Source organism: Rhinolophus sinicus, linkage group LG11 (assembly GCF_036562045.2).
Source record: "Rhinolophus sinicus isolate RSC01 linkage group LG11, ASM3656204v1, whole genome shotgun sequence".
NCBI classification, from domain to species: Eukaryota; Metazoa; Chordata; class Mammalia; order Chiroptera; family Rhinolophidae; genus Rhinolophus; species Rhinolophus sinicus.
Genome location: NC_133760.1, coordinates 54,179,481 through 54,206,883, shown reverse-complemented (window position 1 = coordinate 54,206,883; position 27,403 = coordinate 54,179,481). Strand labels below are relative to the sequence as shown.

Sequence of the window (27,403 nt, the reverse complement as noted above, 5' to 3'; positions counted from 1 at the left end):
AGGCCAGGATGTACTGGACAGAGGCTCGTATCGATCACTCTTAATGTGCATTAACAGTTGTGAGAAGTGTCACAAGGAACTTCTTACTAATCGAAGTACTTAATCCAAGTACTGGAGTTTGGGGGTGATTTTCTCTTTACGTTTTATATTCATTGCGATTCAACCTCGGCTCTTCACAGTGTCAGCCTGGCTGTCATCCTGATGGGCTTCTATGCAAAAGAAGGGGGGCATTCTTGTCGGTGCCAGAGATTGCAGAAGATCCCAGATGTACCCAGGGAGTCTGTCAGGAGTTACGGATTCTGAAGCAGTAGCTTAAGGTAAGCACCCCCCCCACACACAAGACAGAATCTAAATTCCGCTGTTGTAGACTCAGTTTACCTCTACATCAGCCCGAGGCCCATCCGTCTTCCTTCCACCACTTCTTCCTCTAGCACCATGAGCCCATTTCCAGGTTGCCTTCTCATCCTGAACCCCAAGTGCCAGCTGGGCAGTTACTCTCCTATATTTATACCTTTAAGGCACAATCCTGGTAGATATTTGATGAATTTTTGTAAATGGTCGAGTAGATCAAGAATGTTTGCAGAATACAGATGTAGTCAGGGGACAAGGCTCATTGGGGAACAGGACAGAATTGGTGTGACCCAGGCGGCAGCCCTAACGCGTAGGGGGTTTTTTTCCCCCTTTTCTCTACCCTCATCAGTGAGAGCGGGTCACACAGAGGCCTAGTTTCAGTACCTGGTTCTGTGTTCTCGGTGGTGAGGAAGCCTGCAAATTGCTTCTCGAGGCCCCAGTGTCAGCTCTGGTCTTCCGTTCTGCCACTGAGCATCACGTTAGCACTCTGGGTTTCTGTTTCTTCAATCATAAAATAAGAGCTGACATAAGTCCCCTCCAGTTCTGACATCCTAGAGCCCTTCTTCTAGGACCAGGACAGTGTCTGACATTTCATTTGCACCTTTATCCAGCCCCCCACAGCGTCACCTCCCAGACGGCTTCAGACGTTTGGTTCGATGGTAGCTGAGTTTTTGAGTGATGGGTGTGAGGTGATTGGCTCTTAGTCCTCTGAGGCTCTTCCAGATGGAAGGAGCCCATCAGTAGCACGTGGCCCACACTCCTCTCTGGGCAGAGTCTCAGCGTGAGCCGCCTCAGCGGGCTTGTCACCTGCAAAGGCAGTCCTGCCATCCGCGGTGATCCTTCTTAATGTTTAACGTCACTCAATGTCAGAATGTACTGGTTGTAAATATTGTGTAACTTACATCTTGATTTAGTCTGAAGAAACATAGACTACTTCCTTCCTGAAGTTTGTGGTGGGGTCATTAAGCCACCTTCCTCTGAACCTTCTCTTTCCCAAGGAAATGCATCCTAGGTGGCCAGGCTTTTCCTGCCCTTTCATTTTTTCTTCTTTGCGTCTGTCTCTCCTCACTTCTTCATGTCTCTTTCCTTTTGAGAACCTTGAATTGGACCGGGAAAATGAACAAGGGGAAAGGAGTTAAGGATTATGCTTTGGTTTGGGATCTGAGCATCTGATGCCAAGTTGAGCAAGACTGAGTTGGCTGTAGGACGAGCAGATGAGCCAGAGAGCAGTAGCAAGTGTGTAAATGCAGTCAGGGAAGAGGGGAAGTCGTCCTGGGAGAAAGTATAGAATGAGAGGAGGGGTCCTAAGAAGGAATCCTGGGAAACGTCATTAAGGAGCAGTCAGAGGAAGAGGGACCAGAACGGAGACTGAAAAGGAGGCACAGGTGATGTCCCAGGCCACGGGGAAGCAGCATTCCAAACGGAGGCCGCGGGCTGATGCTTTAGGTGTTGCAGAAAAGTCCATTGGAGGTGATGCCAAGGGGTTTGCTGGGGGCCTTGGCAAGAGCAGTGGCCGTGGGGGCCACAGCCAACGAGGAGTGGGTTTCAAGGGTAATGGGAGTTGAGGAGGTACAACCAGCCCTTCGAGAGAAAGGAGAATGAGAAGACACGAGGGGGCCAGAGTTACTGGCATGAGGAGCTGTCCCATCCTGTTCTCTGCTGGAGATTGACTTCTAGAGAAGGAATGTCAAAGGGTCTAAAGCAGGCCTCTGGTCTAGGAAGCCTCAGGCTGCATCACCTCCTGAATGGTGAACTATGTTCCCTATGTCTGGTGCCCTGCGAGGTGCCAGGGGCAGCCAGGTGTTCAGGATGCAGAGGCCTGTAAGCTCAGCTCCCTCCTGGCTTGCGCCTCAAGCTCTCTTCTCTCCCAGGGAGCGCTGCCTGACTCCTTGGCCAGGTCTGTCTCCTCCCTGGGCTCTCCCAGCCTCACGCCTGCTCCTTCGTACCTGCACCGCTGCTCTACTTCTGCATGTTGTGAGTGACTCTTTTATGCACGTCTGTCCTTCCCACCAGCCTGGAGGCCACGTGCACCGGGACCCTTCCTGCTTTACACTGTATGCACCGCTCTAGAGAATTGCCAGGCGTGGACTAGGGTCTCAGTAAACACTGAGAGAAAAGAGAGAAACATCAGTGAGTCTGGCAAAGAAGATGGACACAGCTGCTGTGCAGAGGGCTGTGGGGATTGCGGCTGATGGCTGCTCCATTCGGCCTGAGGAATGAACGCAACCTTTGTGCAGGAGGTTGGGGCTCATATCATGCTGTCTCTCTACGCCTTTCATCCTCTGCCGTCTTCTCTCCCCTCTGGGCCTCGTCTTCCCCCTCAGTGTTCCCCAGAGTCGAGTAGGACCGCTGAGAACCATTCTTTTCATCTTGCTTTGCAGCCTGCGCCCATCTTCTCATTTCCCCACGCTCCCAAGCATGTGGGAAGTAGAAAAATGTCAGAGAGGCCCCCAGGAGACATGTACCCGCAAGACCTGATGCCCCCATGACCAGACCCAGGAGTCCAGCTGCCACAATGGCTTCTCCCGGCTCCAAGTTCAACACCAGAGCTACCAACACCTCTTGCGGACTTGGCTGGGATGCCAGGGGGGGCCTGCCAGAGACTCAAGTCAAACTTGAGTTTGTAGACATAGAAGAGAAGGCTGGCAGTGGCCACAGGAAGATCAGACCCTCTGGCTCCCAAAAGGGGAGCGAGATGGGTCTGTCCCTGAAAAGGAAGCGACCCCTCTCTCCCGCCAGGGGCTCCCTCATCCGTTCACCTGGCCACGTGTTCTCGGAGGAGCAGGAAGAAGGTGCCCTGGGCCTCCAAGTCTGCAGTGACCAGAGAAGAGCCTGCTCCCCAGGGAGGGCTGGTCTTTACCTCCCTGCCCCACGTGCAAAGTGCCAGGCCAGCCTGGGGCCGAATAAGCCAAAGAGAGACTCTGGATTCTGTGGCTTCAAATCTGTGCTTGGGCAGGAGCCCCTTGTGCAGCCTGAGAAGAAGGTGTCCAAGCAGAAGGTACATGGATGGAGAGAGGTGGGCCGGCCGGCAGGAAGGAAGTCAAGGTACCCAGTGCTCGGTACTTGCCCGGCTCCTACCCCAGAGCTGGTCCAGGCGACCGGTCCGGACCGGTCAGAGGTGGGCCAGCCTAGTGAGAACACGGAGGCAAGGCGAGCTGACGTCCTCATAGCTCTTTTGCACAGAGAGGTGCGGCGCCTCAAGAAGTGGAAGAAGAGGCATTTGCTTCAAGGTGTTGGGGAGAAGTCACCCCTGCTGAGCTTCCAGAAGCCGCCCTGCTTGAAGAAGCTGATCAGAACTATAAAATCAGAGACTAAGGGCTGGGCTTTTCCTGGGCCTTCCCCAGGCCTTTGTGATACTACAGGTCAGAAACCCATGTTAGATATCAGAAGGTTCTTTACCATCGACTGTGAGAACATCTCACGTGCCACCTGCACTCTGTGTTGTGCAAGCATCAGACAGAGCAGAGTTAAGGGGCGGTCCCAAACCTCATGCCTGGTCCGTCACTTGGAGAGGAAGCACGGGCTGCAGATGGACAGAAGGCCGCCTTCTGCCAGCCCAGGGGAGAAGGAGGGAGGGGTGGAGGGAAAACAGAAGGGCCTGCTCGCAGGGGCCACCAGCCTTGTCCAGGACGGGCTCCCGTCACCAATATGCTGCCCAGATGCCTCACCCTCAGAAGACACTGATGGGCAGCCGGTCCCGGGCAGGGGGAAGCAGCTGTTCCCGGCTCCACCACCCCTGCCCACTCCCATCAAAGCCGAGCTGACTGCTACCCCCATGGCGGTCGGGGAGGGTCGAGGTGGCAGATACGCTCCCAACCAGTCCCGCGCCCAGGCCTGGAACCAGAGCATTGCGGAGTTACTCTGCGGCCTGGCTTTGCCACTCTCCTTTCTTTCATCCCCCCCCTTCAGAAGGTTTATGGGCCAGGTCGACCCTTGCTACCTCCTGCCGACTCCAGCCTTCTTCTCGGATAAAGCCTTGCCTCTGCTCCACGAGGCAATGGGGGAGCAGGTGCGTCAGGAGATGGAGTGGGCCGAGGGCGGCCGCATCCACCTCACCGTGTCCATGGCAGCCCAGGAAGTGGTCCTGGGGGACTCCGTGGCCCTCGCTGCCCACTGGGGGGTGATACAGCCAGGTCGCCGGCAGCTGGTGTCCGGGAGGCTGAGGAAGAGCGCGGTGCTCTGGGTCCGAGGCCTGCCCCCGGGGAGCACTTCGGAGGATAGGCAGCGGGCGCTGCAGGAGCAGGTCGGCCTGTGGCTGGGCCGCGGCTCCCTGCGACCCGGCTTCCTGGTATCAGGCGGCTGCCCCAGTCTGGAGCAGGCAGGGACGCTGGAGGGCTACACGCACGTCCCTTGCTTTGCCCACTGCCTCAACTCCCTGGTGAGAAACTTTCTGTGTCACCATCATAGTGTCCAGATCATCCTGGGCACAGCCAGGGCCATCTGTGGCCATTTCCAGGGCTCCGTGGAGGCCCGGTGCCGCCTCAGGCAGCTGCAGCTACAGTTTGGCCTCCCGGCCCACCAGCCCTTTTGGGAGCTCTCGGACCACTGGGTCTCGGCCTACCACCTGATGGAGTGGCTGGTGGAGCAGCAGCAGCCACTGCAAGAGTATGAGGAGAAGCACCAGCTGGGGAAGGCGGGGCCGGCCCTGTCGGCCATGTTCTGGAGCCTGACGGACAGTCTGGTGCAGCTCCTGCAGCCCTTCCAGGCCGTGGTCCGGGAGGCGAGCACGGCGCAGGCCTCCCTCAGCCAGGTGCTGCCGCAGCTGCGCTACCTGCATATCTTCCTGGAGCAGGTTCACGGGCACTTTGAGGAGCAGAGCGATGGGGAGATGGGTGCCGCTGTCCGGCTGGCGGAGGGCTTGGCCCTGCAGCTCTCCACAGACTGCCAGCTCAACGAGCTCTTCCACCGCGAGGAGTTCGTGCTGGCCACTCTCCTGGACCCCCGCTTCAAGGGGCGGATCAAGGCCATCCTGCCCGTGGGTGCCGACATTGACCACTGGAAGCAGGTCCTCGTGTACAAGGTGAAAGAGATTATGGTGTCTGAATACTCCTTGCCTCCCTCACCCTGTCTGCAGAACCCCAAGGCTGCGTGTGTGGACGCCACCCCCACGGGCAGAAGAGCCAAGGGCCCTGGCACCGAGGGGAGGGCCCAGAAGGAGCCTGTGCAGAGAAGCGGCCGCGCAGGGCCCTCGCTGCTAGGCCAGAGGGAGAAGAGCTTGCTGGAGCAACTCGAAAGTGTAGGGCTGCTGGCGTCCCACAGGAGCGGAGCCTCCCTCTCCACCGAGAACCACCTGGCCAGCGTCATCGTCAAGAAGTACCTGCGTGAGAACGAGACAGTCGGCGCCCAGGAGGACCCCCTGGCTTACTGGGAGAAGCGGCGGGAAGGCTGGCCAGCCCTGGCAAGACTGGCTACCATCTATCTGTCCTGCCCGGCCACCAGCGCCTTCTCTGGAAGTGTCCTTGCCTCCCTGGACAGCTCCACCATCGTGGCGCACAAATCCCCTCTCCCGGTGGAGACGGTTGAGCATCTTCTCTTCTTGAAGACTAATCTGGAGAATTTCCCCAACTACACGCCCCCACCCCTTATCTTCCCCAGTGGAGACCTGGCCGAGGGGGAGCAGACCAGGGAGTCTGGCCCCACGGTCGGATGCCCTCAGAGTCTGCCTGGAGGAACTCTGCCGTAGGTTTAAGGAGAGCAGAGTGCTGAGCTTAGGACGTCAGACAGGCACGGCCAGAACCTGAAACCTACTCGGGAAGAATGGGGATGGTTTCTCAATTCTTGACAGGTCGCCTTTTTTTCCCCCCAGGGAGATGTCATTTTCCACCTACTCATTGCTTGTGCATCGAAAAGGTTTACTCTGTTCGTAGGGATTGAGTTGTACTGTACAGTTTTTTTTTTTTTTTTTCAGTATACAGACACCCTTTTTTTTTTTTTTTTTTAAGGATTTTATTGGGGAAGGGGAACAGGACTTTATTGGGGACCAGTGTGTACTTCCAGGCCTTTTATCCAAGTCAAGTTGTTGTCCTTTCAGTCTTAGTTGTGGAGGGCGCAGCTCAGCTCCAGGTCCAGTTGCCGTTGCTAGTTGCAGGGGGCACAGCCCACCATCCCTTGCGGGACTCGAGGAATTGAACTGGGAACCTTGTGGTTGAGAGCCCACTGGCCCATGTGGGAATCGAACCGGCAGCCTTCGGAGTTAGGAGCATGGAGCTCTAACCACCTGAGCCACCGGGCCAGCCCTACTGTACAGTTTTATAAGTGGTGATGCTATTTTGAAATATCGTTGGGTATTAAAGGTCCTACGTGCAGCTTGTCCATGTGTGTCAAGGGATACGTGACCATAAGGTATGCTTTCTCCTGGGACGGACGAGGGGAGGTGTGGGTGCTGGCATATACACCCAGGGGGGTATGTACTCAGCCACCTGGACCCGCGGTAAGCTGGGAAAGCTCGTTCTGAAATTGCTTTCACTGTAGAAAGGAAGAAACCTTACGATAGAGTAGCCATTTTAAGAGTGAGGTGGATGCACCCGCACGCACGCGCACATCTTAGGGTCTGCACTTTCCCGTGGATCCCAGATCCCATAGTGGCCGGAGAACTGACGGATGGGATAGCCCAGCTAACGATGGAGAGGGAATGGAGGGCTGAGACACTCAGTCTTCAAAATGCTCTTACCTGTGGTTTGCTTCCAGACCACTGGGAACCTGGGGCTTTCTTCCTTTCCACAGTGACAGCAGCCTCGGCAGGAGCTGCCACGCTCACCCAGACCCTAGGTAGCTGAGTACATATGCCACGCGCAGCACCCACACCTCTCGTTGACCCTGGCCACCTCCAAAGGGCAAATGCCCTCCCTGGAAATGGGAAGGGCTGTGGAGCAGACCGCCCAGTAGTGGACTGTCCAGGGTTCTGTAGGACCTGAGCACGGGGGGCCCAGGAGAGGAGGACTGTTGGGGCAGACCTGCCTCCCCCGACAAGTCTGGCTCTCTTGAGGTGCTGCGTCACTAGGAAAGGTGGCTCTGAGAGGCAGGGTGAGGCTCAAGGCCTACCTTGCGCTTTGGCACTGGCTTTGGGGGTGAGCCTGGAGGCCTGTCTCCCTGTCTCTTCTGGAGGGGTTGTCAGTCGTGTGTCACTAGGACTGATTCACTATAGGACATTTTGAAGTTTCTGGAAACAGGAAAAAAGTCATAATCCTTTCACTCAGCTGCTGTTAACATGTTGACATACTTCTTTGCCTTGAGATCATACCCTCTGGGCTAGTTAGTATGCTGTATTTTCATTTTAACAGTCTAATAACTGCACTTTTAAAAATAAAGCTTTGTAAAGATCATGTGATGGAGTTGCATGATTTGAGTTAAAGTCTGGCCTCCAAATTGCTTAGGCCACTCCTCTCCCCCAGCTGTTGGGAGGGGATGTGTTCACAGGCTCCGCTGTGATAGGAGGTAAGGCTTGTCTGGGGGCGGCTCCTTACTGGACCCAGCCCTGGACCCATGCCTGCCCCCCTTCCTGAAACGTACATGTGGCACAGCCTTGAATGACAATCACTCGAGGGCTGTGGGGTCCTGTACCTCCTCCCAAATTCTGATCCGGGGGGTTGGGTGGGGGGCAGGAATGTGATGCGCCCTAACATTGCCCTCGGCTCTTCTTGGGAGAGGCAGGCCTGTGCTGTCTGGTACCACTGAACTGGTGCAGTGTTTGCGGAGAGGGGGAGGCTGCAATAGAGGCGCAGGGGTGGGGAGCACATGAGGGAGCTGGGAGGAGTGAGAGGAAGGGGAGGAGGCGGAAGCATAACCGTCCCAAGCTTGGGGGCAGCAGTAGTTCTCAACTGCGGGCATTTTTGTCCCCAGGGGCCATTTGGCAATGTCTGGTGACATTTTGGTTGTCACAGCTGTGGGTGGAGACAGGGATGCTGCTAAATCTCCCGCAATGCATCAGAGAGCCCCACAACAAAGAAGCAGCCAGCCCCAAACAGCAGCAGGGCCAGGGTTAAAGAACCCTGCTCTCGATGGGGGTCAGGAGGAAACGGGGCAGACGAGGGGTCCCCAGTTCACCCAAGCAGCCCGGTGACTGTCCTGAGGCTGCTCCAGTTCGAACCATTTCTCCTCGGACTTAGCTCTGCCCGGGCTCACTCGGCATCGTTTTCCGGCCCGTCTCCTACATAAGTAAACTGACACACGGCAAAAGCTGCCTCTGAACAGGGAGGATGGGCCTCCTGAGGGTCAACTGTGTCTTAGCATAGTCTCGTCTGCATAACCAAGTCCTCTGCGCAGACTCACATGTTGGGCCCAGAGCTTCTGTTGGCTCATTTCTGTAACAGGAGGCGGACGCCTCCTGTTGGTTAGAGAGGCATGTTGATAACGGCAGATGTAAGTGGGCCATTGTCCTGTTGTGTAGAGCCTGCTGTCTGTCTGCCTGTACGTTACAGGAGGGTGGTCCTGCCCAGACCTGCCTGGTTGAGGTGAGCAGGTTCGAGGGAAGGTGGGGACCGTGAGCGGAGCAGAGGTCATTGCCGCTCAGTGTCGCCTCCGAGACTGCATGGTGCTGTGGTTTATGTCACCACTGGCGAGGGCGTGAGACTCAGGGCTGGACCACTGCAGAACCCTGTACTGGACGGTCAAATGTCTCTCTCCTGCCAGAGGGACTTTGGGGCTTAGAAGTTCTGATTTCCAGCCCCCTCATGATCTTTCTGCTCCACTGTTTTCTGCCAAAAGTGTACCTCCCAGCTTTAAGGTAGGGCGCGCACGCAGTTCTCACCGCCTCTCTCCCTTATCTGCCCGCTCCCCTGCATCTCTCCCCCCCTCCTCATGCACCATGCCCGACCAGTTCCTCAGGGTGTCGTGCCCTAACCCTGGTGGGTGGGCTGTGGCCTCACCTCCACCTGACTCTGTCGCACCCAGCACCTTGCCTCGTGTGAGTCCCTGGGCCGAATGAACAGTGTTGATTGTTCTCTCCTTGAAAGTCACAATTTCTCTTTTCTGGCCGCTCGGCCACGTCCTCATTCAGCCGCATCAATGGTAGTGTTCCCACCTTGACCGCTCCTTTCCACTGTACACCGGGGGTTCCTGACCCCTTTCACCCCCAAATAGAGTGTGTCTGGGGAAGATGTGCATATTGCTGGAGAGAGGCCTGCAGATGCTGAAAGAGGTGTGTGCTCCAGAAGGCTGGCCTGCCACGCTGCGCACTCCCCGGCACCTCTGCAGGTCATGTCCGCATCCCTTCAGGCTAGAAGCCCAACGCCACACCGCCACCTCGAACGATGTCTTCTTGCCCCTTTGTCCCTTCTGCATCACACGTATTGGAGAAGGAAGCCCCTGCATCCAGTCACGTGGCTGACCCGGCATGTTGTTCCAGACTCCTCCCTGCTCTCACTCACCTGCCCTCGGTGGGGTCCTTGTCTCGACTGCACTGTCATGGCAGGTGGCAGGTGCCAGGAGCCCTCGAGCCCCTTACCCTCTGCGCCAGATGAATAGGTGACCGCACACTCCCTGTGACAAACCCCAGCAGATCCCCTTTGCATAAAGTGAACCAGACTTCTTAGTAGATGCCTCCAGGCCTTTCTGGAAAGAAGTGAGGTGGAAATAGGTACTTGGAGAGTAGCAGACTAGAGGCAGCTAGGTAGAGATGTAGGGACCCCTCTTAGAGGGGGGTAGGTGTCGGCTTTGTTAGCAGCCTCCCCAGCGGCCTGGCAGGGCTGTGGGAGGAGCTCGGGGCCTGGTTTCCTTGGAGGGCGAAGTACAAAGTGGTCATGATTATGTAAATGCAGACTTGGGACGCTAACACTCTGAAGTCCCACGTTTTGTCAACAGGAGTGAATAATCCCATAGTTTTTGCAGGCGTCATCCTGCCTGGCCCTGGCCTGACTGGTGGAGTCTGCAGTTGGGAAGCTGCCACTGGGAGCAGAGGTCCCTTCTTGTTTTCCTCTCTGCTGAAACCTTGACCCCTCCGGGGCGGCAGCGTCCCTCCCCCAGGTCTCCTCCCTCGTGCTCGTCTTGTCCTGGGCTTACACTGTCCCACAGCCACGGGTGACCTGAAAGGCCCTCCCTCCCCTGCCTTTCTGGAGCCAACTTTGCCTCTCCCTCCAGGATGCCCCCCGCCCGCTGCCCTCTTGCTTTCTTTGGAAGTGATGTCGTGTTTGCAGCTGGAATGGAGCTGCCTCTTGTGTCTAGGCCTTCACTGTCCCCTCCCTCCCTTGACCTGTCTTCCCTTGTCCAGGACTAAAGGCGGGCCCTCAAGGTGAGAGGTTACAGATTGGCCCCCGTGATCCGGAAACCATTTGGAATTCACTGCTCACATTAGAAAAATCGAGTCAAGGCAGTTTTAGAACGAATAAAGCAAGGCCCAGGGGTTCTTGTTTGTGTTTGCACATGGGTGGCTCTCCCAGGGAGGGAACCAGAGACGCCATGGTGGTGACCAATACCTATTCAAAAATATTTTTAAATGGTTACAAAGAAACACCTCAAAACTAATAAGGATAGATCATGAGTGGTTACAGAAAAAATAAAATTACGATGTTTTTGCCCCCAGTGCAGATTTAGAAAATGGGAAGATTTGGGAACCTTGGGCCTGAATTCTGTCCATCACGGCCCTTGTTGTGTTGGGGGCCCCTTAGGTGGGGCCTGGGCCTGGCCCAACTCCCTCAGGGGGACTTTTGGTCTTGCATCTTGGACTTGGGGCCTCAGGTCTTGCCAGGCCACCTGAGTTTCTGGCCCTGGTGGAAGAGGCTACAGGGTCACGGGTGCTCAGCAGAGGCTGCTTACTGTTTAATTGTCTCTCCTTAGGGACCTGCTGGCCCTTGAGCAGCAGTGTTGGAAACAGGCCTCTGACACTGGCCCAAGCCAGTTGACGGTACCTTTTTTGGGGTGAACGGCCAGCTTACACCCAGTGGTACTCGTGTCCCAGTGACAGACTGTCACGGCCCAGGCCACCTAGACCGACTTCGCTGATGGAGCCACAGGCTGAGAAGCCAGGAGAGGCTGATGGGGTGCGTGTCACACCCCAGCTGCTTAAGTCATGCTCGGGTGAGTTCGCCCTGGACTCCATCCTGCTGCTGAAGCTGCGAGGCTTGGGGCTAGTGGACCTGGGCTGCCTGGGGGCGTGCCTGGGCCTCGAGTGGCTGGACCTGTCGGGCAACGCGCTCACCCAGCTGGGCCCCCTGGCCTCCTTGCGCCAGCTGGCCGTGCTCAATGTCGCCAACAATCGTCTGACAGGACTGGAGCCGCTGGCCGCCTGCGAGAACCTGCAGAATCTCAATGCAGCGGGCAACCTGCTGGCCACCCCTGGCCAGCTGCAGTGTCTGGCCGGACTGCGGAGCCTCGAGCACCTGCGGCTCCGGGACCCTTTGGCCCGGCTCAGCAACCCGCTCTGTGCCAGCCCCTCCTACGGGGCCGTGGTCCGAGAGCTGCTGCCCGGCCTGAAGGTCATCGATGGGGAGCGTGTGACTGGGCGTGGCAGTGAGTTCTACCAGCTGTGTCGGGACCTGGACAGCTCCCTGCGGCCCAGCTCTAGCCCAGGCCCCAGCGTGGCTGAGGCCCAGCCCTGGGTGGAGCCAGGGTACTGGGAGACCTGGCCCACGCGGAGCAGCTCCATCCTGCAGGAGGCCTGCCGGCAGTTCCAGGACACACTGCAGGAGTGCCACGAGCTGGACCGCCAGGCCCAGGACAGCCTGGCACAGGCCCAGCAGGCGCTCAGCTCTGCAGGCACCGCCTCATCTTTTGTCTTTTGAATACGCTCCATGGCGTGGGCCAGCCTGACCTGGGGGGCTGTGGGGTTGGCGCATCGGGAGGTGTGGCCACATCCCCCCCCCCCGCCCCCCGTGTCTGCACTGGTCTGTAGGGTTTCATCACGCTGGTCACTGGCCAGCAAACTGCTATTCGCTTATCCCTGTTCCTAAGAGCAGCCCCCTCCCTCCCACTCCGACCTCAAGGAAAATTCCACACCTTCCTTCAACATCCTTCAGGGAGGCACCTCCCCAGTGGCCTCTAGCAGGTGTGAGGGCCGTCCACGAGCAGCTGGCACCTGTCCTGCTACCCAAGCTGTCTGTCTGTGCCCCAAGGGAGGAGGCCGCAGGGCGTGTCCACAGCTGCTGCCACTCCTGGCTGCTCGGGCCTGAACTTAGTGGAAGGAAGGAAGCCACTGCTTCCTAAGGTCAAAGGTGGCAAAGGCAGGGATGCTGTGCCCCCCCTCCAGGGGCCTCCCAGAGCACAGAGCATGGGAGCTGCCCTCACCCACCTGCCACATCTGTTTGTCCAGGCGACCCTCCGCTGTGGCCCCCTGGAGCCTTCAATGCCCATTGTCACCCACGCTAATCCCTATTAAATATTTCTGTTTTAATTTGCATCACTGCCTGTCATTTCACGTGGGCATGAGTTCCTGCAAGCTCTGGTCTTTCCTGCGGAAAGGAGGTGCACACACGAGGCCCCCTGCCTGTTTTCTGGGTGTCCAAGAGGAAGTGCCCTGCTCCCCGCCTGCAAGAGTTTCCCAGCCTTTCCTCACTCACTCAGCCTCTGACCAGTTGAGCTGAGGGGAGGAGAGGATGTGATGCAAGCGGAGGAAAGAGCAGCTCAAGAGCAGTTTTATTAGCTTGGGGATAATGGCATCGTCCTTGGGGTATGGGGAGGGTTGTTCTACTGGTTACCTCCCCCAGCTGTCCAGAAAGCCAGGTGGAATTCTAGAGGGAAGAAACACCAAGAGTTGCGTGTGAGAGGCTGTTTTGGTCTTGGTCCCGAGCCCCTCCCGCAGCCCAGCACCCCAAACCCCACCCAGGGCTGTCCCCGCTCCACTGTTCTCCCACCCCCCTGGCCACCTACCGGTCAGGCATTCCCCCTTATGAAGGCAAATTGTCCTGGGAAGTAGTAGCTTTGGGGGTCCTCACCAATCCGCTGCACCTTGCTGCACTGGGCCTCCTGGGCCTCCTTGGGCTCCTGCCAGCACCAGCACCAGCACCGGCTCAGCCAGGGGCAGTGCCCAGGGGCAGTGCCCAGCGACGGCTGGCGCATCCTGTGCCTCTGCCGTGCCCCCCTCCACAGCCCTTAGGGCATATCTGGGCCAGGCCAGAGCCCCTCCTCACCTGCTTCTTACCCTCTTCACCTCTCCTCCCCTCTCCTCAGCCTTCCCACCCCTCTTCACCCCTCTTCACCCCTTCTTGGCCCTCCCCACTCCTCTGCCCAGGCTTCAGCTTTCTGACTTGTTCCACAGGCCCAGCTTCTATCCATCATACCAGCCAGCTCCCCAGACTCTCTGCTCCTCTGCCCACTCTTACCAGTTGAGCCTGCACCTCTATGGGGCAGTGGACCATCCGGCCCAGGACTTTAGACTCCGGGTCCAGCTTGATGCAGGCCAGGCACTTCCGCTTCCTCTGAGGGGAAGGGAGGGCATGCGGTCAGGAGAGGAAAGGGGTGAGGGCAGGCCTATGGCTCCATGAGGGTAGAGGCTAGGGGCTGCCTGCAATAGGGGTCCTTCCGATGCAGGCCCTAAGGTGGAGGGGCGAGGGTCGTGCAAGCCAACTGGTGTCAGGTGTAGCCCACCCTCGGACTGGGAAATTTCACAAGTCAAACTATCCTGCAGTTCTCACATCTTTGGAACGTGTGTGTGTGCGCGCGCGCAGGAATCCGCAGGCAGGTTTTCCCCACCTGACTTCCACCAGACCCGTTCTGCTATCATTATTTACTTGTATTTTCTTGTAAGATTTATTTTGAACACAAGGCTTCTGGCACGAAAATCTGGAAACCCACTAGTATAATCCAGCCCCTCCTTTAACAGATGGTGGGAACCGTGGCCGTCAGAGAACCTACAAAGCCACAGAGCTGGCCAGTGCTCAGCAGAGCTGGGTCTAGAACCCGGATAATTGCATTCCCAGCCCAGACATCTCCCCAAAAGCAGGTCTTGCCCCCAAGCTGAATGGTTACAGATACACCCTGTTACGGATCAGCCCAGGCTGGGCCATCTCCACTTGGAGACCCACAGAAAAGAGAATTCACCAGGCCTGGGGGCCACACCACCCCCACACCTTGGACTTCTCCCCGTGACCGGAAGCCTGGGAGAGGAATGCGGATGGCAGTTGTCCAGCCCTTCCTCCCATTCCTGGCTGTCCGGGCCCAGACCGCCCAGACCGTCCTGACCACGGGCTCCACAGTGGGGTCTCCAACCCCAGGGCTTCTTGGGAGATCTCCAACCAAACCTCAGTGACATACACTTGCACCCGAGCAAGTGCTTCAGCACACACATCCACTCACCCCGTTGGACTTGACTTTGCAGTCCGCTTTCTTCCAGTCCTTCTTCCCGCAGTTTGTCTGCTGGAGCTTGAATTCCAGCCTCACAAATGTCCCCGCCGGGAAGGACTACCGACAGACAGACAGAGGAAGGCCAGCAGCCAGCTGAGTATACAGAACAATTCCTGGATGTGACCCACCTCTCCTCCCGACAGTGGGCAGCACATTTGAGTGGGTCGCTGGGCTGGTGGCCTTTCTCCAGAGAGCTGGGTGCTTCTGCACGTGCTTCCCGGGAATGTGCTGGCATCTTGGGATGCGGGCCCCCCTCCCCTTCACAGGCCGTGCCGCTAACCGTGTCCATGGCGCTGTCCATACTGGTCTTCTGGAAGGCCCACTGCACACGCGGGTGCTTATGGAATTCCTCCAGGGCCACCTGTAGGCCCTGGTGCTGGGCGGCTGTGAGCTGAGCCCTGCCCACGCCCACTGTGCCCAGCCACAGGGCCAGCAGGAGCAGCGGCCTCCACATGGCTTCACCTCAGTCACCTGGTCCTGCAAACGGTGTGTATGAGCCTCAGCTCTTCCTGGCAGCCAGTGGAGCCGTCAAACCCCGGCCCTGCACTTGGGGGCCGTGCCCGGCAGAGCTTGGGCAGAGGTGGGGAAACAGGAAGTGGCCCTTTGCTGAGATTCCCCTGGTATTCCCCTGCCCTTCACTCCTCCCATCCTGCCTCCCACTGTTCCCCGGGTCCAGCTCAGCCCAGGTTTGGCCCTGTCCTGGGTGGGTGCTGAGTCAGCTTCTGTCCTTGGCCAACAGCCAGGGAAGCAATCCTGGTGCCCACTCCCTCCACCCCCACCCCTTTTCTGGCCCATTCTCTCTCCCCACTGCCCCTCTGCCCCTAGAGCCCCTCTCTGCTTTCCCCACCTCAGCCTCACCAGCCGCCTCCCCTTCCCACCCTGGGTCTGCTGGCTTCCAGCTCCCAGCCTCTGGCCCTCATCTCCCCTCCCCACTGGATGATGGCGGGGTGGACTGGGGCATAGAAAGGAGGCTTGTTGGAGGCTGAATATTTTTGGAAGGAGGCAAACACATGGGAGGGGCCAGAGCTGGGTGGGAACCCAGGAGGATGCTTAACCCTCCCGGTGCTGGGACTGCCAGTTGCCATGGGCCCTACCCCTGACCCAGAAAGGGGGTCTTGTCTGGGTCCCACCCATGGTTTTCTTTTCCAGGCAGACCCTCCCTCCCTTGCCTTTTTTGTCTGGGCCTTCCACACCACCCCTCGCCCAGCCCTTCTGATCTCATTCCCCAGCCCATCACTGGGGTCACCGGAGGGGTGGACCCTCCCCGAGAACTCTGCCTGTACCAGTGGTGTTAGGACCAGGGATCCACAGATGTGGAAACTGAGGCCCCTCAGTGACATGATACCAGGTTGTAGCCTTACAGCAAGGGCTCACGGACAAGTTGACAAGTCTCGCCCTTGGAGCGGTTCCCTCTGCCTGCCCCTTCTCATGTCCAGCTGCCACACAGCCTGCTCTACCCCACTCACCTCCTTTCCTGTGTCCTGGGGTCTCTCCTAACTTTCCCGGCAACTTGGCCAAGCTATCAGCGTCTTTCTGGTCCCCCTGCCCCGGCACCGCCCTCCCTGCAGCGGGTTGGCCCCATGTCTTCCCACGCCCACCTCCTGGGCCCCCCTCCAGCCCAAGGCCCCGCCCCACCCTGTTAGGACCGACCTCCCTGGCAGCACGCCCGGAGCCTTCCCTCTCCATCCCACCTTCCGCAGCCCCTCCTCCGTCCTGCCGCCTGACCCTGACCCAGGCTGGCACGCTGGCGCCTCACCCCGCCAGGGCTAGGTGGCCCCGGAAGACGTAAAACAAGGCTGCCCTCCTCTCACCTTCCCCTGGCCCAAGCGCCCAAGCGCCCGGCCTGGACTCTTTTCCCGGAATATGGGACTGCCCTGCCCCCCACCCTGCCTCCAGGTAGGGCTGCCCTTTTCTTAGTGCCCTCCTGAGCCTCAGCCTGCCTTGTCTTTTTGCACCTAAGATAACACACCCTTGGAATGTCAGAGTCATCTCCTTTTCCAGACCCCCGAGGGCACACCCACTGCACCAGAGCAGGAGACCACAGAACCCCTCATTGTTACCTTGTTCCCTGAATACTGCTGGCTGCTCTCTGTGCTATAAATGTTAATTATTAACCATCCCGTACCCACCAATGGGAAAGCAGTGTCTCTCTCTGTCACTTTTTGATTCCGGGTGTAACCCTAAGAACTTCTCCTGGCTCCATCAGACCCAACCATCATGCCACTTTGTCGCCATGACTTTATATACGAGACGCATGTTTGTTAGACTGTAAACCTTCACAGACACGCACAGACAGTGAGCAGCATCTCAGCCACCGGGAGGCACCGAGGGCAGTTTAGATGCTGGGAAATGAAGTACTTTCCAAGTGTTCTTTTTACAATTAATTTTATTGAATATATTATTTGCTGAATGTATTAATTTAATAGACGGTTACTATAAAGTAGTTAAAAATGCTACATTACTGTAATTTATAATAACATCCACAAAATAAGCCTTAAATCCTGTTAGAAGGAAACGCGCTTCGAACGTTTTAAGACAGGGAAGGCAAACCAGCTCTGGGAACAGTGAGACTTCACTGGCCAATTCTGAAGGCACCAGATGTAACTGTGACCTAGATTTGGCCTTGGAGCCAGTCCGAAAGCACCGACCTGAAACCTGGTTTACACTCTGATTCCTCCAAGTCACCAAGTAGTTTTAGTCGAGAGGAGTCTGGGTAAGGATGAGCCAAGGTTAGATGTAGCCTTTTTGTGGGTGGTGAACATGTACAGATGGTTTTCATAAACAACAGCACACGCCTCTCACAGGAAACAAAACACTTGAAAATACACCTGGTTCTGCTAAATTGCAAAGACTTAGCAGAGATTCTGTTTCGAATTCGTTGTGTTTCCCAATCAAACTTGGCTTTTAGTAGATTTTAAACCAACACTCGATACACATTGGCTTCCAAATCCATCTTTTAAGTTGAAGACAATATAATCTGGAGTAGAAAAAAAAACATAGCATTGTAATAAGAGATGAGATTTGACCTTGAAAGGGTTGACGTGTCGATTTCTAGGGAAAGTCAAGAACTCTCTTTCCAGGCTGAGACACCAAGATGAGTGGTTGTGGTGTTTCCTGGTAACGTCCAGTCCTAGGACCAAATCACCAACCAGTGGTAAATGCCGTTGCCAGGAAGTGGAGGGCTCTCCTCCCACGAAGGGTCTGACTCTGGCCATGTCAGTCCCCCCAGAGGTTCCCTAGAGGTTCCGGCATTCCAGCTATTCTGCAATAATGTTTCAGATAAAAGTATATGGTTCAGGTACCTGCTACCTACAACCAGAGTCCTTCAAGTGGGAGAGTTACAGACTGAGGTTTTCTTCCAAGTTCTTTGTTCTTTACCTCGCTCACATACTGACTCGAATTTTTCTGTAAGAAAATGTGGCATCTTCTCTCATTAAAAGTCCTGCCAGACTCCCAACACCTGCTTCACAAGCAGCAGCTGAGGGAAGAGAGTTCGCAGTTTACTGGGAAACGTGTGGCTTGTGGCTGGTGCTTACGCAGCGCATTGTGGTCCAATCAAATTCGCGTAGCCAGTGGGTCAGCCTCTTACATTTCCTCATTCATTTGGTCCATAAACACTTACTGAATACCTACCGTGGGCCTGACACCTTACTAGGGGCTGGCTGCATGCTGGTTAGAAAGAGGCCAAATCATGCCTATGGGACTTATGTTGTGGTGGTAGCTAGACAAAAGCCATGTAAATGAATGAATACCTAATTTCAAGTAGGTGATAAGTGCTATGAAGAACACTACTAAGGCCAATTACCACATTTCCCCGAAAATAAGACCTAACTGGAAAATAAGCCCTAGCATGATTTTTCAGGATGATACACCCTGAACATAAGCCCTCATGCGTCTTTTGGAGCAAAACTTAATATAAGACCCGGTCTTATTTTCGGGGAAACACGGTCGGAGCCTTGAAGGTGATGCAGGAGGGCATGCTGGGCTGAATGATGCCTAATACACGCTCAGATCCTATTCCTGGATTCTGTGAATGTGACCTTTTATGGTGAAGGGGATGCAGATGTGACTAAGCTAAGGATTTTGAGATGGGAAGATTATTATGTTGGGGAAATAGAATGAAAAACCAAATCTCCTGCCAATTCAGAAAAGCTCCCCTCAAAGGTAGAAGACAAAGCACGTCGCAGGCCATCCACTAGGAGATGACAAAGGCAGAAAGAAATCTACGTGTTGTTCAGCGCAGCAGATGTTACACACATTTTGCACACATATGCAAGATGTAGCACACATGTGCACACATGTAGCAGATGTTACACACATGTTCTTAAGATGAACCACCACTGGTCCTTGGGTCAGAGGACTAACCATTTGACACACAGAGTTCATCCTAACTTCACCTGGTAATGGGTGACCACCCATGTGAGCTAATGGCCTTTATCCAGAAGAAAAACACACTTCTCGTCTTTGTATGACAGGAGGTCGTTTTGCAGCTTGGTGTCCAGCCAAGTTAGGCTCCCACCCTCTCATGGGGACTGGGAGACAGGGCCCTATCTCCCTTGATATTTACATTTCAAAGAGATGGCTGCAGATCCTAGAGAGAGACAGTCCTGGGTTGTAAAGCTGGCAAGAGGCTTACTTATACATACATTTCCAAGAGACAGAGAAAAATTCACAATGACAAGTTTTCGAAGGATACGGTGGTGGTTGTGGGGAAAGTCTCCCCCCTTTTGCACCAGGGAGAATGAAAACTTATCTTAGTTTTAATTTGTATTTGCCCTTACAATTATCCTGGATTATCTGGGTGGCCTCTGAAATAATCACAAGTGTCCTGATCAGAGGGTGGCAGCAGGAGATTTGACCATAGCAGAGACAGGAGGCAATGCGACCACTGAAGCAACATGATACGCTGCTGGTTCTGAAAATGGAGGAAGCGGCCTCGAGTCCTGCATGGAATGCAGCTCTAGAAGCTGGAAAAGGCATGGACACAGATTCTCCCTTCGAGCCTCTGGAGGGAAACATGGCTCTGCTGACACCTTGATTTCGACCCAGTGAAACCGATTTTGGATATCTGACCTTCGGATCCTAGGCAGACGGAACAGCAACTCCGAAGGCCCTAGGGTGGGAATGAGCTATTGTGGCTGGGGCAGCATGTCCAGCAGGACCCTGGATGACAGGGAGCTAGAAAGGCAGGCACAGTCAGTCCAGATGGAACCATAGACGCTGTGACAGTGGTTTGCCACGTCTGCAAAATGTGACGTGAGCCACCTTATTTAAAAGGGTTAGTCTGGTATGAGAGACTGGACTCCGCGGCAGCTATGTAGGGAGCCAGGAGGGAGCGGTGGCCACGCTGAGAGGTGAGAAGTGGTGAGCACAGCTTCACAACCTTGGTGCACCCACGCCCTGGCACCCGCAGCAGGAAATCTGAGATCTCTACCTGGTTTCCTTTAGACTAAGTTCTTTTTTCTTTTAGAAAAACAGACTCCTGGAGTTAGCTATGCAGTAGAAAAGTGGTGCAGCAGTTTGGGGGATGACCTTGGATCCCAGTCTAAGGCTTCTCTTCCAGTGTCCGTCCTCGCCAGGCGTTCTGCATGTGTCCACGCCTTTAAGGATATTTTTAGCACTCTGTAAGTAGGAGCTCTCCGATCTGTTCCTGGAGAGTTTCCACGTGACCTAGCAAGACTGCTCTCAACCAAGCTGCTAGCCCTGGTCAGTCAGGGGCTTGCTCAGTTTGGGCCTTGGCCACTTTCTCTCCCAGTTCTGATGCCGGAAGGGAACATGGGATGGAGGGCTGTGTGAGCACGTTGGGGTGATTGTGCAGGTTTGAGACCCTCCCGGCAGATGTGGCCTCCATCAAGGTCAGCGTGGTATGTGCTTTCTGCCTCCTTCCCACACTCTCCACAAACACCTGGAAGGAGCTCGGTGAGAGTTTCCATATCTGCCTTCAGGATGCTGTCTGCTCCTGCAGCAGGAGTTAACAATCTTACTTAACAAGTCAGTTCTGTTAGAATGAAATGTTCTGCTCTTCTCTGCCCTCTTGTCTCCTCCACTTTTTCAACAGCCATCCATTCAGAAATTGTCATCAAGCATTTGATTTTATTTCATATTAAATACTAACCCAAGAGATATTTCCATTGCTAAACGAGGGTTAAGAGTCATTGTGGAAAACCAGCATGGGCCCTTTCTGCCTGGCTCGTGATCAAGCCCGCACCTGGCACAGAGGCAGATGGCGGGCACTGATTAAATATTTGTTGGATGTATGAGCGAGGTCTGGAACAGTCTAACTGCATGAGGTGGGTAAGTTTTCCTTCTTGCAGATAAAGGGCTGCTTCTAAACAATACCTGAGGGTCTTCATAGAGGATTTCTGGAGATGTTAAAAATGAATCTATGACATAGGAAAACCAAAAATTTGAACAAGTATTTGTACATTTGTTCTGCCATTAAGAATTATATTATGAAAAGAATATCTGAAATCTATGTAATTTTACTAACAATTGTCACCCCAATAAATTTAATAATAAAAAAAAGAATATCTAATAGAATGGGGGAAATTCACAATAGTGTTACGTGAAAAGACTAGATTACATCTTTGCAAGGTATTATCCCAGTTACGTCCAGTATACTTAGAGAAAGAAGTATGGAAAAAACATCGGAGGACATCTACCAAAATATTAAATGTATTTTACTCTAGGAGGTAAAAGTATGAAAGATTTTTATATTCTATTTCCTATTTATGGAATAGAATTTAACAGTGTTTTAAAAATACTTGTACAATTAAAAGATAGGCTTTGTTGAAAAGCACACAAGTACATGAAACTGTGCTAGCCTGGAACACCCAGGAAGTGTTTCGTTCCGTTTGGAAAGCCAAGGCCACCTGCTCGTGGGGGGGTCACGGGCGGGCGCAGACTCGCACCTGCACCCGCACTGGCCAACCCGCTGCCGCGCGTTTCCCAGCGAAATGCCGGGAGCGAGAACGGCCCCGCGGCCGGCGGTCACGGACGCCGGCTCTTTGCCTATTTCTGGAATACAGGGCATTCCCTTTTCCAAGTTGACGCGACCTGGCGTTTTCTATCTCCACTTCTGAACAAACCAGACGCCAGACTCTCGGATCTGGCGCGCCGCCGCGGGCGGGTGGATGCCAGCACCGCTCAGACCCCACGGCATTGAGGTTCCGCAGCGCGGCCCAAGGTCAAGGTGGCCGGAGAGTGGAGGGCGCGGGCCGGGAGCCGGAGCGCCCTGTCGGAGGCTTGAGCGAGCTTGGCACCGTTAGGAAGCCAGTGAGGCTGCATCTAACCTAGTGACCAGCGTGGCCACGCGGTCGCCCAGGGACGCGAGTCCTCCGTAGGGACAAAGGGTCGGGAAACTTGAGCCCGCCTGTCCCGGAAAAGCCAGGCTGTAGTCGCCAGGGCAACGGAGTCGGGCCCTCCCCGGCCTCCCCCGGCCTGGCCCGCGAGGGGGCGCTGGGGGCGGCAAGGGACCCGGCTCGGCCGTCCCGGCTGCCCCGCGTGGCCCGCCCCGCCCTCCGGCCGCGGCCGCCGGCCCGAGCCCGCGACTGACCCTCGGCAGCTCCTGTAGTCACGTGGCGCTGGGAACCGGCGGGGGGGCTGGGCACGGGCCTGGCAGTGGTGAACTCGAACCTGCTGCTGTCGCCGCGGCGGGGTGGGGAGCGTGGCCGCCGGCGCCGGCTTTCTGGCCTCATGGACGCGCGACGCGCCTCCGCGCACCCCGCTGGAGAGGTTCGTCCCGGGAAGGGCGCGGGGTTCCCACGCGGGCCCGCGGCGGGGCGGCCCTACCTGCTGGGCGCGTGACCGTGTGCGCGCTGTGTGTGGGGGACATGCTGACCGAATTGGGAGGCGAGCCCGCGCACCTGCGCACAGGCTCCGCGAGGTGCGCTCTGCGCGGGGACCCGAAAGGGCCCACTCGGGGAGCGCTGAGCCGTGTGTCCGCGAACGGGAACGGAGGGACACGCGCGAATACAAAAGGAGGGTGTGGGGTCTCCACGGCCCTTTGCCATCGGGGCGCGCAAGGGGCTTCTGAGCGAGTCTTGATTACACGAGCTCGCCTGCGCAGCCCCCTGGGAAACCGGCCTGGAATTCCTGTTGCGAGGAGGGTGGGGGGAGGGGAGTCAGCAGGGATTCCAGAGTTGCTGGCCTAGGCCAGCCTTTGGCCATCAGCATGGAGAATTCGTGCTGTGACCTTACCCGTGGAGGAAGTGACCCCCATCTGCAGCTGTGTACTTCCTTGAAGGGGACACATTCATTTATTAATCCAATATCCATTAAGGTCACTCTGCCAGCCGGGTGTGGGACTTGGGTGGGGGAGGGGGTGGTGGCTGGCGAGGACACAAAGATGACTGCCCTGGAGGAGCTCAGAGCCTCATGCGTGTTTTCTCTCCCCTCCCCACAGGTAAGGCTGGCCTCTCTGCAGTCAGAGGCCTGAGCTCTGCCATGGGGGTAGGGGTCTCTTTACTGCTGCAGTTTTCTCTGACATCGGGGGGCTGCCAGAGTGTGGGCGGAAGCAGGCGCTGCAGCCGCAGAAGTATCCCCAGGAGCATCCCCAGCAGGAGCTGGAAAAAGCCTCGTCTCCAGCTCCACAGTCTCCAGGGTAGAGTCTGGCCTTATTTGTTGGGTTCCCTTTCCATGCCACAGCCCCAGGGCTCAGGCTTCCCCATGGTGGGGAAGGAAGGGCCTGTGGGGGAAGGATCCCTTCTCATATTCCTGGAGCCTTTCCTGGGCTCTGTCTGGCCGTTGGGAATGAGTCATGTCTGTGCTCCTCAGAAGAGCACAGACTCTAGGGAATTGAGGATGTGTCTGGAGCGTGTGAGCAGGCAGTGAAGGGGCCCTTGGGAGTCTAACCGCCACCCCACCCCTTAGTGGGCGTAGGAGGTTCTCCTGCAGGAACCTGGGCTCCCTGGCACCTCAGAGTTGCTGAATGTGGGACAGCCCCTGGCAGGGTTGGGGCAGGACCGGACAGGGGACAGAGATTACAGTCTTTTCTTTCCTGCCCTTCTCTTGCCCCAGTAATCCCTACAACCCTGAGGGAGGCAGTGCCAGGGCTCCGGGCCCCTGAGGGCAGCAGGCTGTGGGCGTTCCTTGGATTCGGGAGAGCTTTCCTTCCTCTGATGTTCTTCCGCGTGTGTGGGTGGAGGGGGTTTAGGCAGGCAGAAGGTGGGCACAGTCTGGACAGGCGGTGGCCTGGCGTTGTGCGGTGCTGGGCATAGCACCCTGTTCCCAGAAGGGTTGCTCTCACTCATCCTCAAGGTTTCTACCCTGAGAGACTGAAGTCAGGGAGGCCGAAAGGGCCTCTCCAGGTGTGATTAGAGCCCAGGCGAGGGTAATAGGAATGAAAGGCTCTAGAATTTTCTTTCTAGATCTTTACCAATCCAGGTGTTTAAGAGGGAAAAAACACGGTCCTGGGACGTTAGAAGAACCTGTCCCCTCAGTGTCGGTTCTGCTGTTGGTTTACTGTGTCCCCTCGGGCAGATCCTGTTACCTTTTATGCCTTACGGTTGCTTCATCTATCAAACAGGGAGCTGAATATTTGCTCATCCAGCCTCCAGTTGCCATGAAACTCAGATGTGGCAACAGGAAATAGAGCAAGGAGAGGGCAGCAGGGCAGTACTTGGAAAAAGCATGAAGCACTGTAGGGGGAGGCGATAACGTTTTCTGGAGAGGCAGGAATGTGTGTGAAGCCGACAGTGGAGTGTTTACTCCATGCCAGACACATGGCTGCTGTGAGGGGGATTCCAAGGTGTCAGAGTTTCTCCCTTCTGGTAGTTTCCAGGATCAATAAAGATGACTTCAAGTATACTTGAAATGCATGTCTAGGAACCCAGGATTGAAATCACATAGAACCTACAACGAAATAGAAGAGTCATCTAGATTCAGGGCTCTAGGAGTCCAAAGGGGCGAGCTCCTCTCTGGCGTGGGGTGGCTGGGGAGGACCTGGGGGCAGGGTGAGTGGATCTCTAGAGTGACTGTGCTTTTCCGCCCGCAGCAGAGGAAGAACTGATGCTGGAACGTCGCTGCCGGGGCCCCCTGGCCACGGGCCCAATCCAGCCCCAACTCCTTTCTGGGCCCTCCCAGGAGTCACCCCAGACCCTGGAGAAGGAGCCCCACGGGCTGAGGTTACAAGGCACTTCCGTGACCCAGTCGGGCAGCCAAGCTCCAGGTCGGGTCCATCGCTGTGCCCACTGTCGAAGGCATTTCCCGGGCTGGGTGGCCCTGTGGCTTCATGCCCGACGCTGCCAGGCCCGGCTGCCCCTGCCCTGCCCTGAATGTGGTCGCCGCTTCCGACACGCCCCCTTCTTGGCACTGCACTGCCAGGTCCATGCCGCTGCCACCCCAGACCTGGGCTTTGCCTGCCACCTCTGCGGGCAGAGCTTCCGAGGCTGGGTGGCTCTGGTTCTGCACCTGCGGGCCCACTCAGCTGCAAAACGGCCCATCGCCTGCCCCGAATGTGAGAGACGCTTCTGGCGACAAAAGCAGCTTCGAGTGCATTTGCGGCAGTGCCATCCCCCTGCCCCTGAGGCCCGGCCCTTCATATGTGGCAACTGTGGCCGGAGCTTTGCCCAGTGGGACCAGCTAGTTACTCACAAGCGGGTTCACGTAGCAGAGGCCCTGGAGGAGGCAGCAGCTAAGGCTCTTGGGCCTCGGCCCAGGGGCCGCCCGGCAGTGACAGCCCCCCGGCCCGGTGGAGATGCTGTTGACCGGCCCTTCCAGTGTGCCTGCTGTGGCAAGCGCTTCCGGCACAAACCCAACCTAATTGCCCACCGCCGCGTGCACACGGGTGAGCGGCCCCACCAGTGCCCTGAGTGCGGGAAGCGCTTCACCAATAAGCCCTACCTGACCTCACACAGGCGCATCCATACTGGTGAGAAGCCCTACCCATGCACCGAGTGCGGGCGCCGCTTCCGCCACAAACCCAACCTTCTGTCTCACAGCAAGATCCACAAGCGATCTGAAGGGTCTGCCCAGGGCGCCCCTGGCTCGGGGAGCCCCCAGCTTCCAGTCGGACCCCTGGAGCCCTCAGCAGAGCCCACCCCAGAGGCTCCACTGAGACCTGCCCAGGAGCCTGCCCTGGAGCCTCTGCTGGAGGCCCCAGGAGAGGCCCCCCGGGACCAGGTGGAAGCCCCCCCATCTCTCTACAGCTGCGATGACTGTGGCAGGAGCTTCCGGCTGGAGCGCTTCCTGCGGGCCCACCAGCGGCAGCACACAGGGGAGCGGCCCTTTACCTGCACTGAGTGTGGGAAGAACTTTGGCAAGAAGACCCACCTGGTGGCCCACTCCCGGGTCCACTCAGGGGAGCGGCCCTTTGCCTGCGAGGAGTGCGGGCGCCGCTTCTCCCAAGGCAGCCACCTGGCAGCCCACCGGCGTGACCATGCGCCCGAGCGGCCCTTCGTCTGCCCGGACTGTGGTAAGGCTTTCCGCCACAAGCCCTACCTGGCAGCCCACCGGCGCATCCACACCGGTGAGAAGCCCTACGTCTGCCCCGACTGTGGCAAAGCCTTCAGCCAGAAGTCCAACTTGGTGTCCCATCGGCGCATCCACACAGGCGAGCGCCCCTACGCATGCCCCGACTGTGACCGGAGCTTCAGTCAGAAGTCCAACCTCATCACCCACCGCAAGAGCCACATCCGCGACGGCGCCTTCTGCTGTGCCATCTGTGGCCAGACCTTTGACGACGAGGAGAAGCTCCTGGCCCATCAGAAGAAGCATGATATCTGAGAGGGCAGGGGCTGTGGCGGCTGAGGGCCTGGGCGTCATTCACACGAGCGAGCGCTGCAGTGGGCCGTGGGGGTCTGTGTTGCTGCTGGTGTGGGTGAGGGGTGAGGGGTGACCTGGGCCCTGGTGGAGCGGGAGGTCACCCCCACCCCCAGGCCAGGAAAGCCACTTGCAGAGCACAGGGACCCCGGCCTCCAGCAGGTGTTTTTGCTAAGGTTCCGGCCTCACTGTCCTGTGCCCTGAAAAAGTAGCAATAGCAGCTCCACCCACCCCTTAGAACCCTCTGGTTGGAGGGGCCGCCAGTGGATAGGAAGACCCTTCTCCGCTGGTGTTAACGCCTTAACGTCCCTGTCTTATTATGAATTCCTTCAGCTCGGTTTTTTGGAAGTACTAGTAGGTGTGGTACAGTTCTTAGTAACGGAGCGCTCGGGAGGAAAAGTGGATACACCCGGAGGAACCTGCCGGCCTTGTTAGGCAGGGCTGTGAGGCGAAGCCAAGCTGCTCTGACCTACCCCCCAACCCGGCCCCTCCCTCCTGCCCCTGCACTGGCATTCAGACTTAGAGAGACCCGTCTACTGTTGGTCTCAGCTCCCCTGCCTCCCTGAAGATCAGCCCCTGGGCATTTCCCCACCTTTCTGACTGGCTTTACCCGCCATCCTCCCCGCGCTGAGAGCATCGTCTGGCTGTCAGCTGCCCTGTGTCCAGGCTTCTGTCTGAACACCCAGCCTGCTTTCACTCCTTCCAGAACCCCACATTGTAGAAAGGACCGCCTCACTGATAACGGTCAGCGGACGGGAAGATAGGGGTGCTTCCTTTTCAACATTTCTAGCATCTGGATGCTCAGCCTCCACTTGAACATTAGGTGACAGGGAGTCCCCACTTCCCGAGGCCCTGGTTCTATTGTAGGATAATTCTAATTGTTAGAAATTCTTCCTTATAATGAGTGAAATCTGCTGTCCTATCATTTCTACCTACTGGTCCTTGTTCTGTTCTCTGGAACTAAACGGAACAACCACTTCCCCTCCTTTTCAAACTAGAGAATAAAGATTTGGTTTTAGAA

The 27,403-nt window shown here is 56.6% G+C and overlaps 3 protein-coding genes across 14 annotated transcripts; 2 read left to right on the top strand and 1 right to left on the bottom strand.

Annotated features, from left to right (window-relative positions):
- The first annotated feature begins 179 nt into the window (after positions 1–179).
- On the top strand, positions 180–12,673 carry LRRC61 (leucine rich repeat containing 61). The gene is made up of 2 exons (XM_019739393.2): positions 180–317; positions 11,122–12,673. Exon 2 carries the CDS (start codon positions 11,286–11,288, stop codon positions 12,063–12,065), a length of 780 nt encoding a protein of 259 aa, XP_019594952.2. The 5' UTR covers positions 180–317; positions 11,122–11,285; the 3' UTR covers positions 12,066–12,673.
- On the top strand, positions 213–27,403 carry REPIN1 (replication initiator 1). 10 transcript variants are annotated; one of them, XM_019739379.2, is made up of 3 exons: positions 213–317; positions 23,027–23,224; positions 24,620–27,403. In XM_019739379.2, exons 2-3 carry the CDS (start codon positions 23,068–23,070, stop codon positions 26,344–26,346), a joined length of 1,884 nt encoding a protein of 627 aa, XP_019594938.2. In that variant the 5' UTR covers positions 213–317; positions 23,027–23,067; the 3' UTR covers positions 26,347–27,403. The 10 variants fall into 10 exon arrangements, with proteins under 10 accessions (XP_019594938.2, XP_019594939.2, XP_074171279.1 ...); XM_019739380.2 differs by having other exon boundaries at positions 24,617–27,403; XM_074315178.1 differs by lacking the exon at positions 213–317 and adding an exon at positions 22,182–22,356 and having other exon boundaries at positions 23,098–23,224; positions 24,617–27,403.
- Positions 12,898–16,239, bottom strand: RARRES2 (retinoic acid receptor responder 2). Of its 3 annotated transcripts, none has more exons than XM_019739394.2 (6): positions 16,089–16,239; positions 14,903–15,099; positions 14,575–14,679; positions 13,602–13,697; positions 13,150–13,263; positions 12,898–13,010 (listed from the first exon to the last, which is right to left on the bottom strand). In XM_019739394.2, the coding sequence occupies exons 2-5, from the start codon at positions 15,074–15,076 to the stop codon at positions 13,153–13,155; spliced, it is 486 nt and encodes a 161-aa protein (XP_019594953.2). In that variant the 5' UTR covers positions 15,077–15,099; positions 16,089–16,239; the 3' UTR covers positions 12,898–13,010; positions 13,150–13,152. The 3 variants fall into 3 exon arrangements, with proteins under 3 accessions (XP_019594953.2, XP_019594955.2, XP_019594954.2); XM_019739396.2 differs by lacking the exon at positions 16,089–16,239 and adding an exon at positions 15,501–15,597; XM_019739395.2 differs by lacking the exon at positions 16,089–16,239 and adding an exon at positions 15,470–15,488.

Bases quoted from the DNA above. Each gene is read 5' to 3' on its own strand.
- LRRC61 (XM_019739393.2), top strand. From the start codon at position 11,286: ATGGAGCCACAGGCTGAGAAGCCAGGAGAGGCTGATGGGGTGCGTGTC.
- REPIN1 (XM_074315178.1), top strand. From the start codon at position 22,318: ATGGACGCGCGACGCGCCTCCGCGCACCCCGCTGGAGAG. The intron at 22,357-23,097 runs GTTCGTCCCGGG...TTACTGCTGCAG, and splicing joins CCGCGCACCCCGCTGGAGAG to TTTTCTCTGACATCGGGGGG. The intron at 23,225-24,616 runs GTAGAGTCTGGC...TTCCGCCCGCAG, and splicing joins CCAGCTCCACAGTCTCCAGG to CAGAGGAAGAACTGATGCTG.
- RARRES2 (XM_019739394.2), bottom strand. From the start codon at position 15,076: ATGTGGAGGCCGCTGCTCCTGCTGGCCCTGTGGCTGGGCACAGTGGGC. The intron at 14,680-14,902 runs GTTAGCGGCACG...GTCTGTCGGTAG, and splicing joins TGGACAGCGCCATGGACACG to TCCTTCCCGGCGGGGACATT. The intron at 13,264-13,601 runs GTAAGAGTGGGC...TGGTGCTGGCAG, and splicing joins TAGAGGTGCAGGCTCAACTG to GAGCCCAAGGAGGCCCAGGA.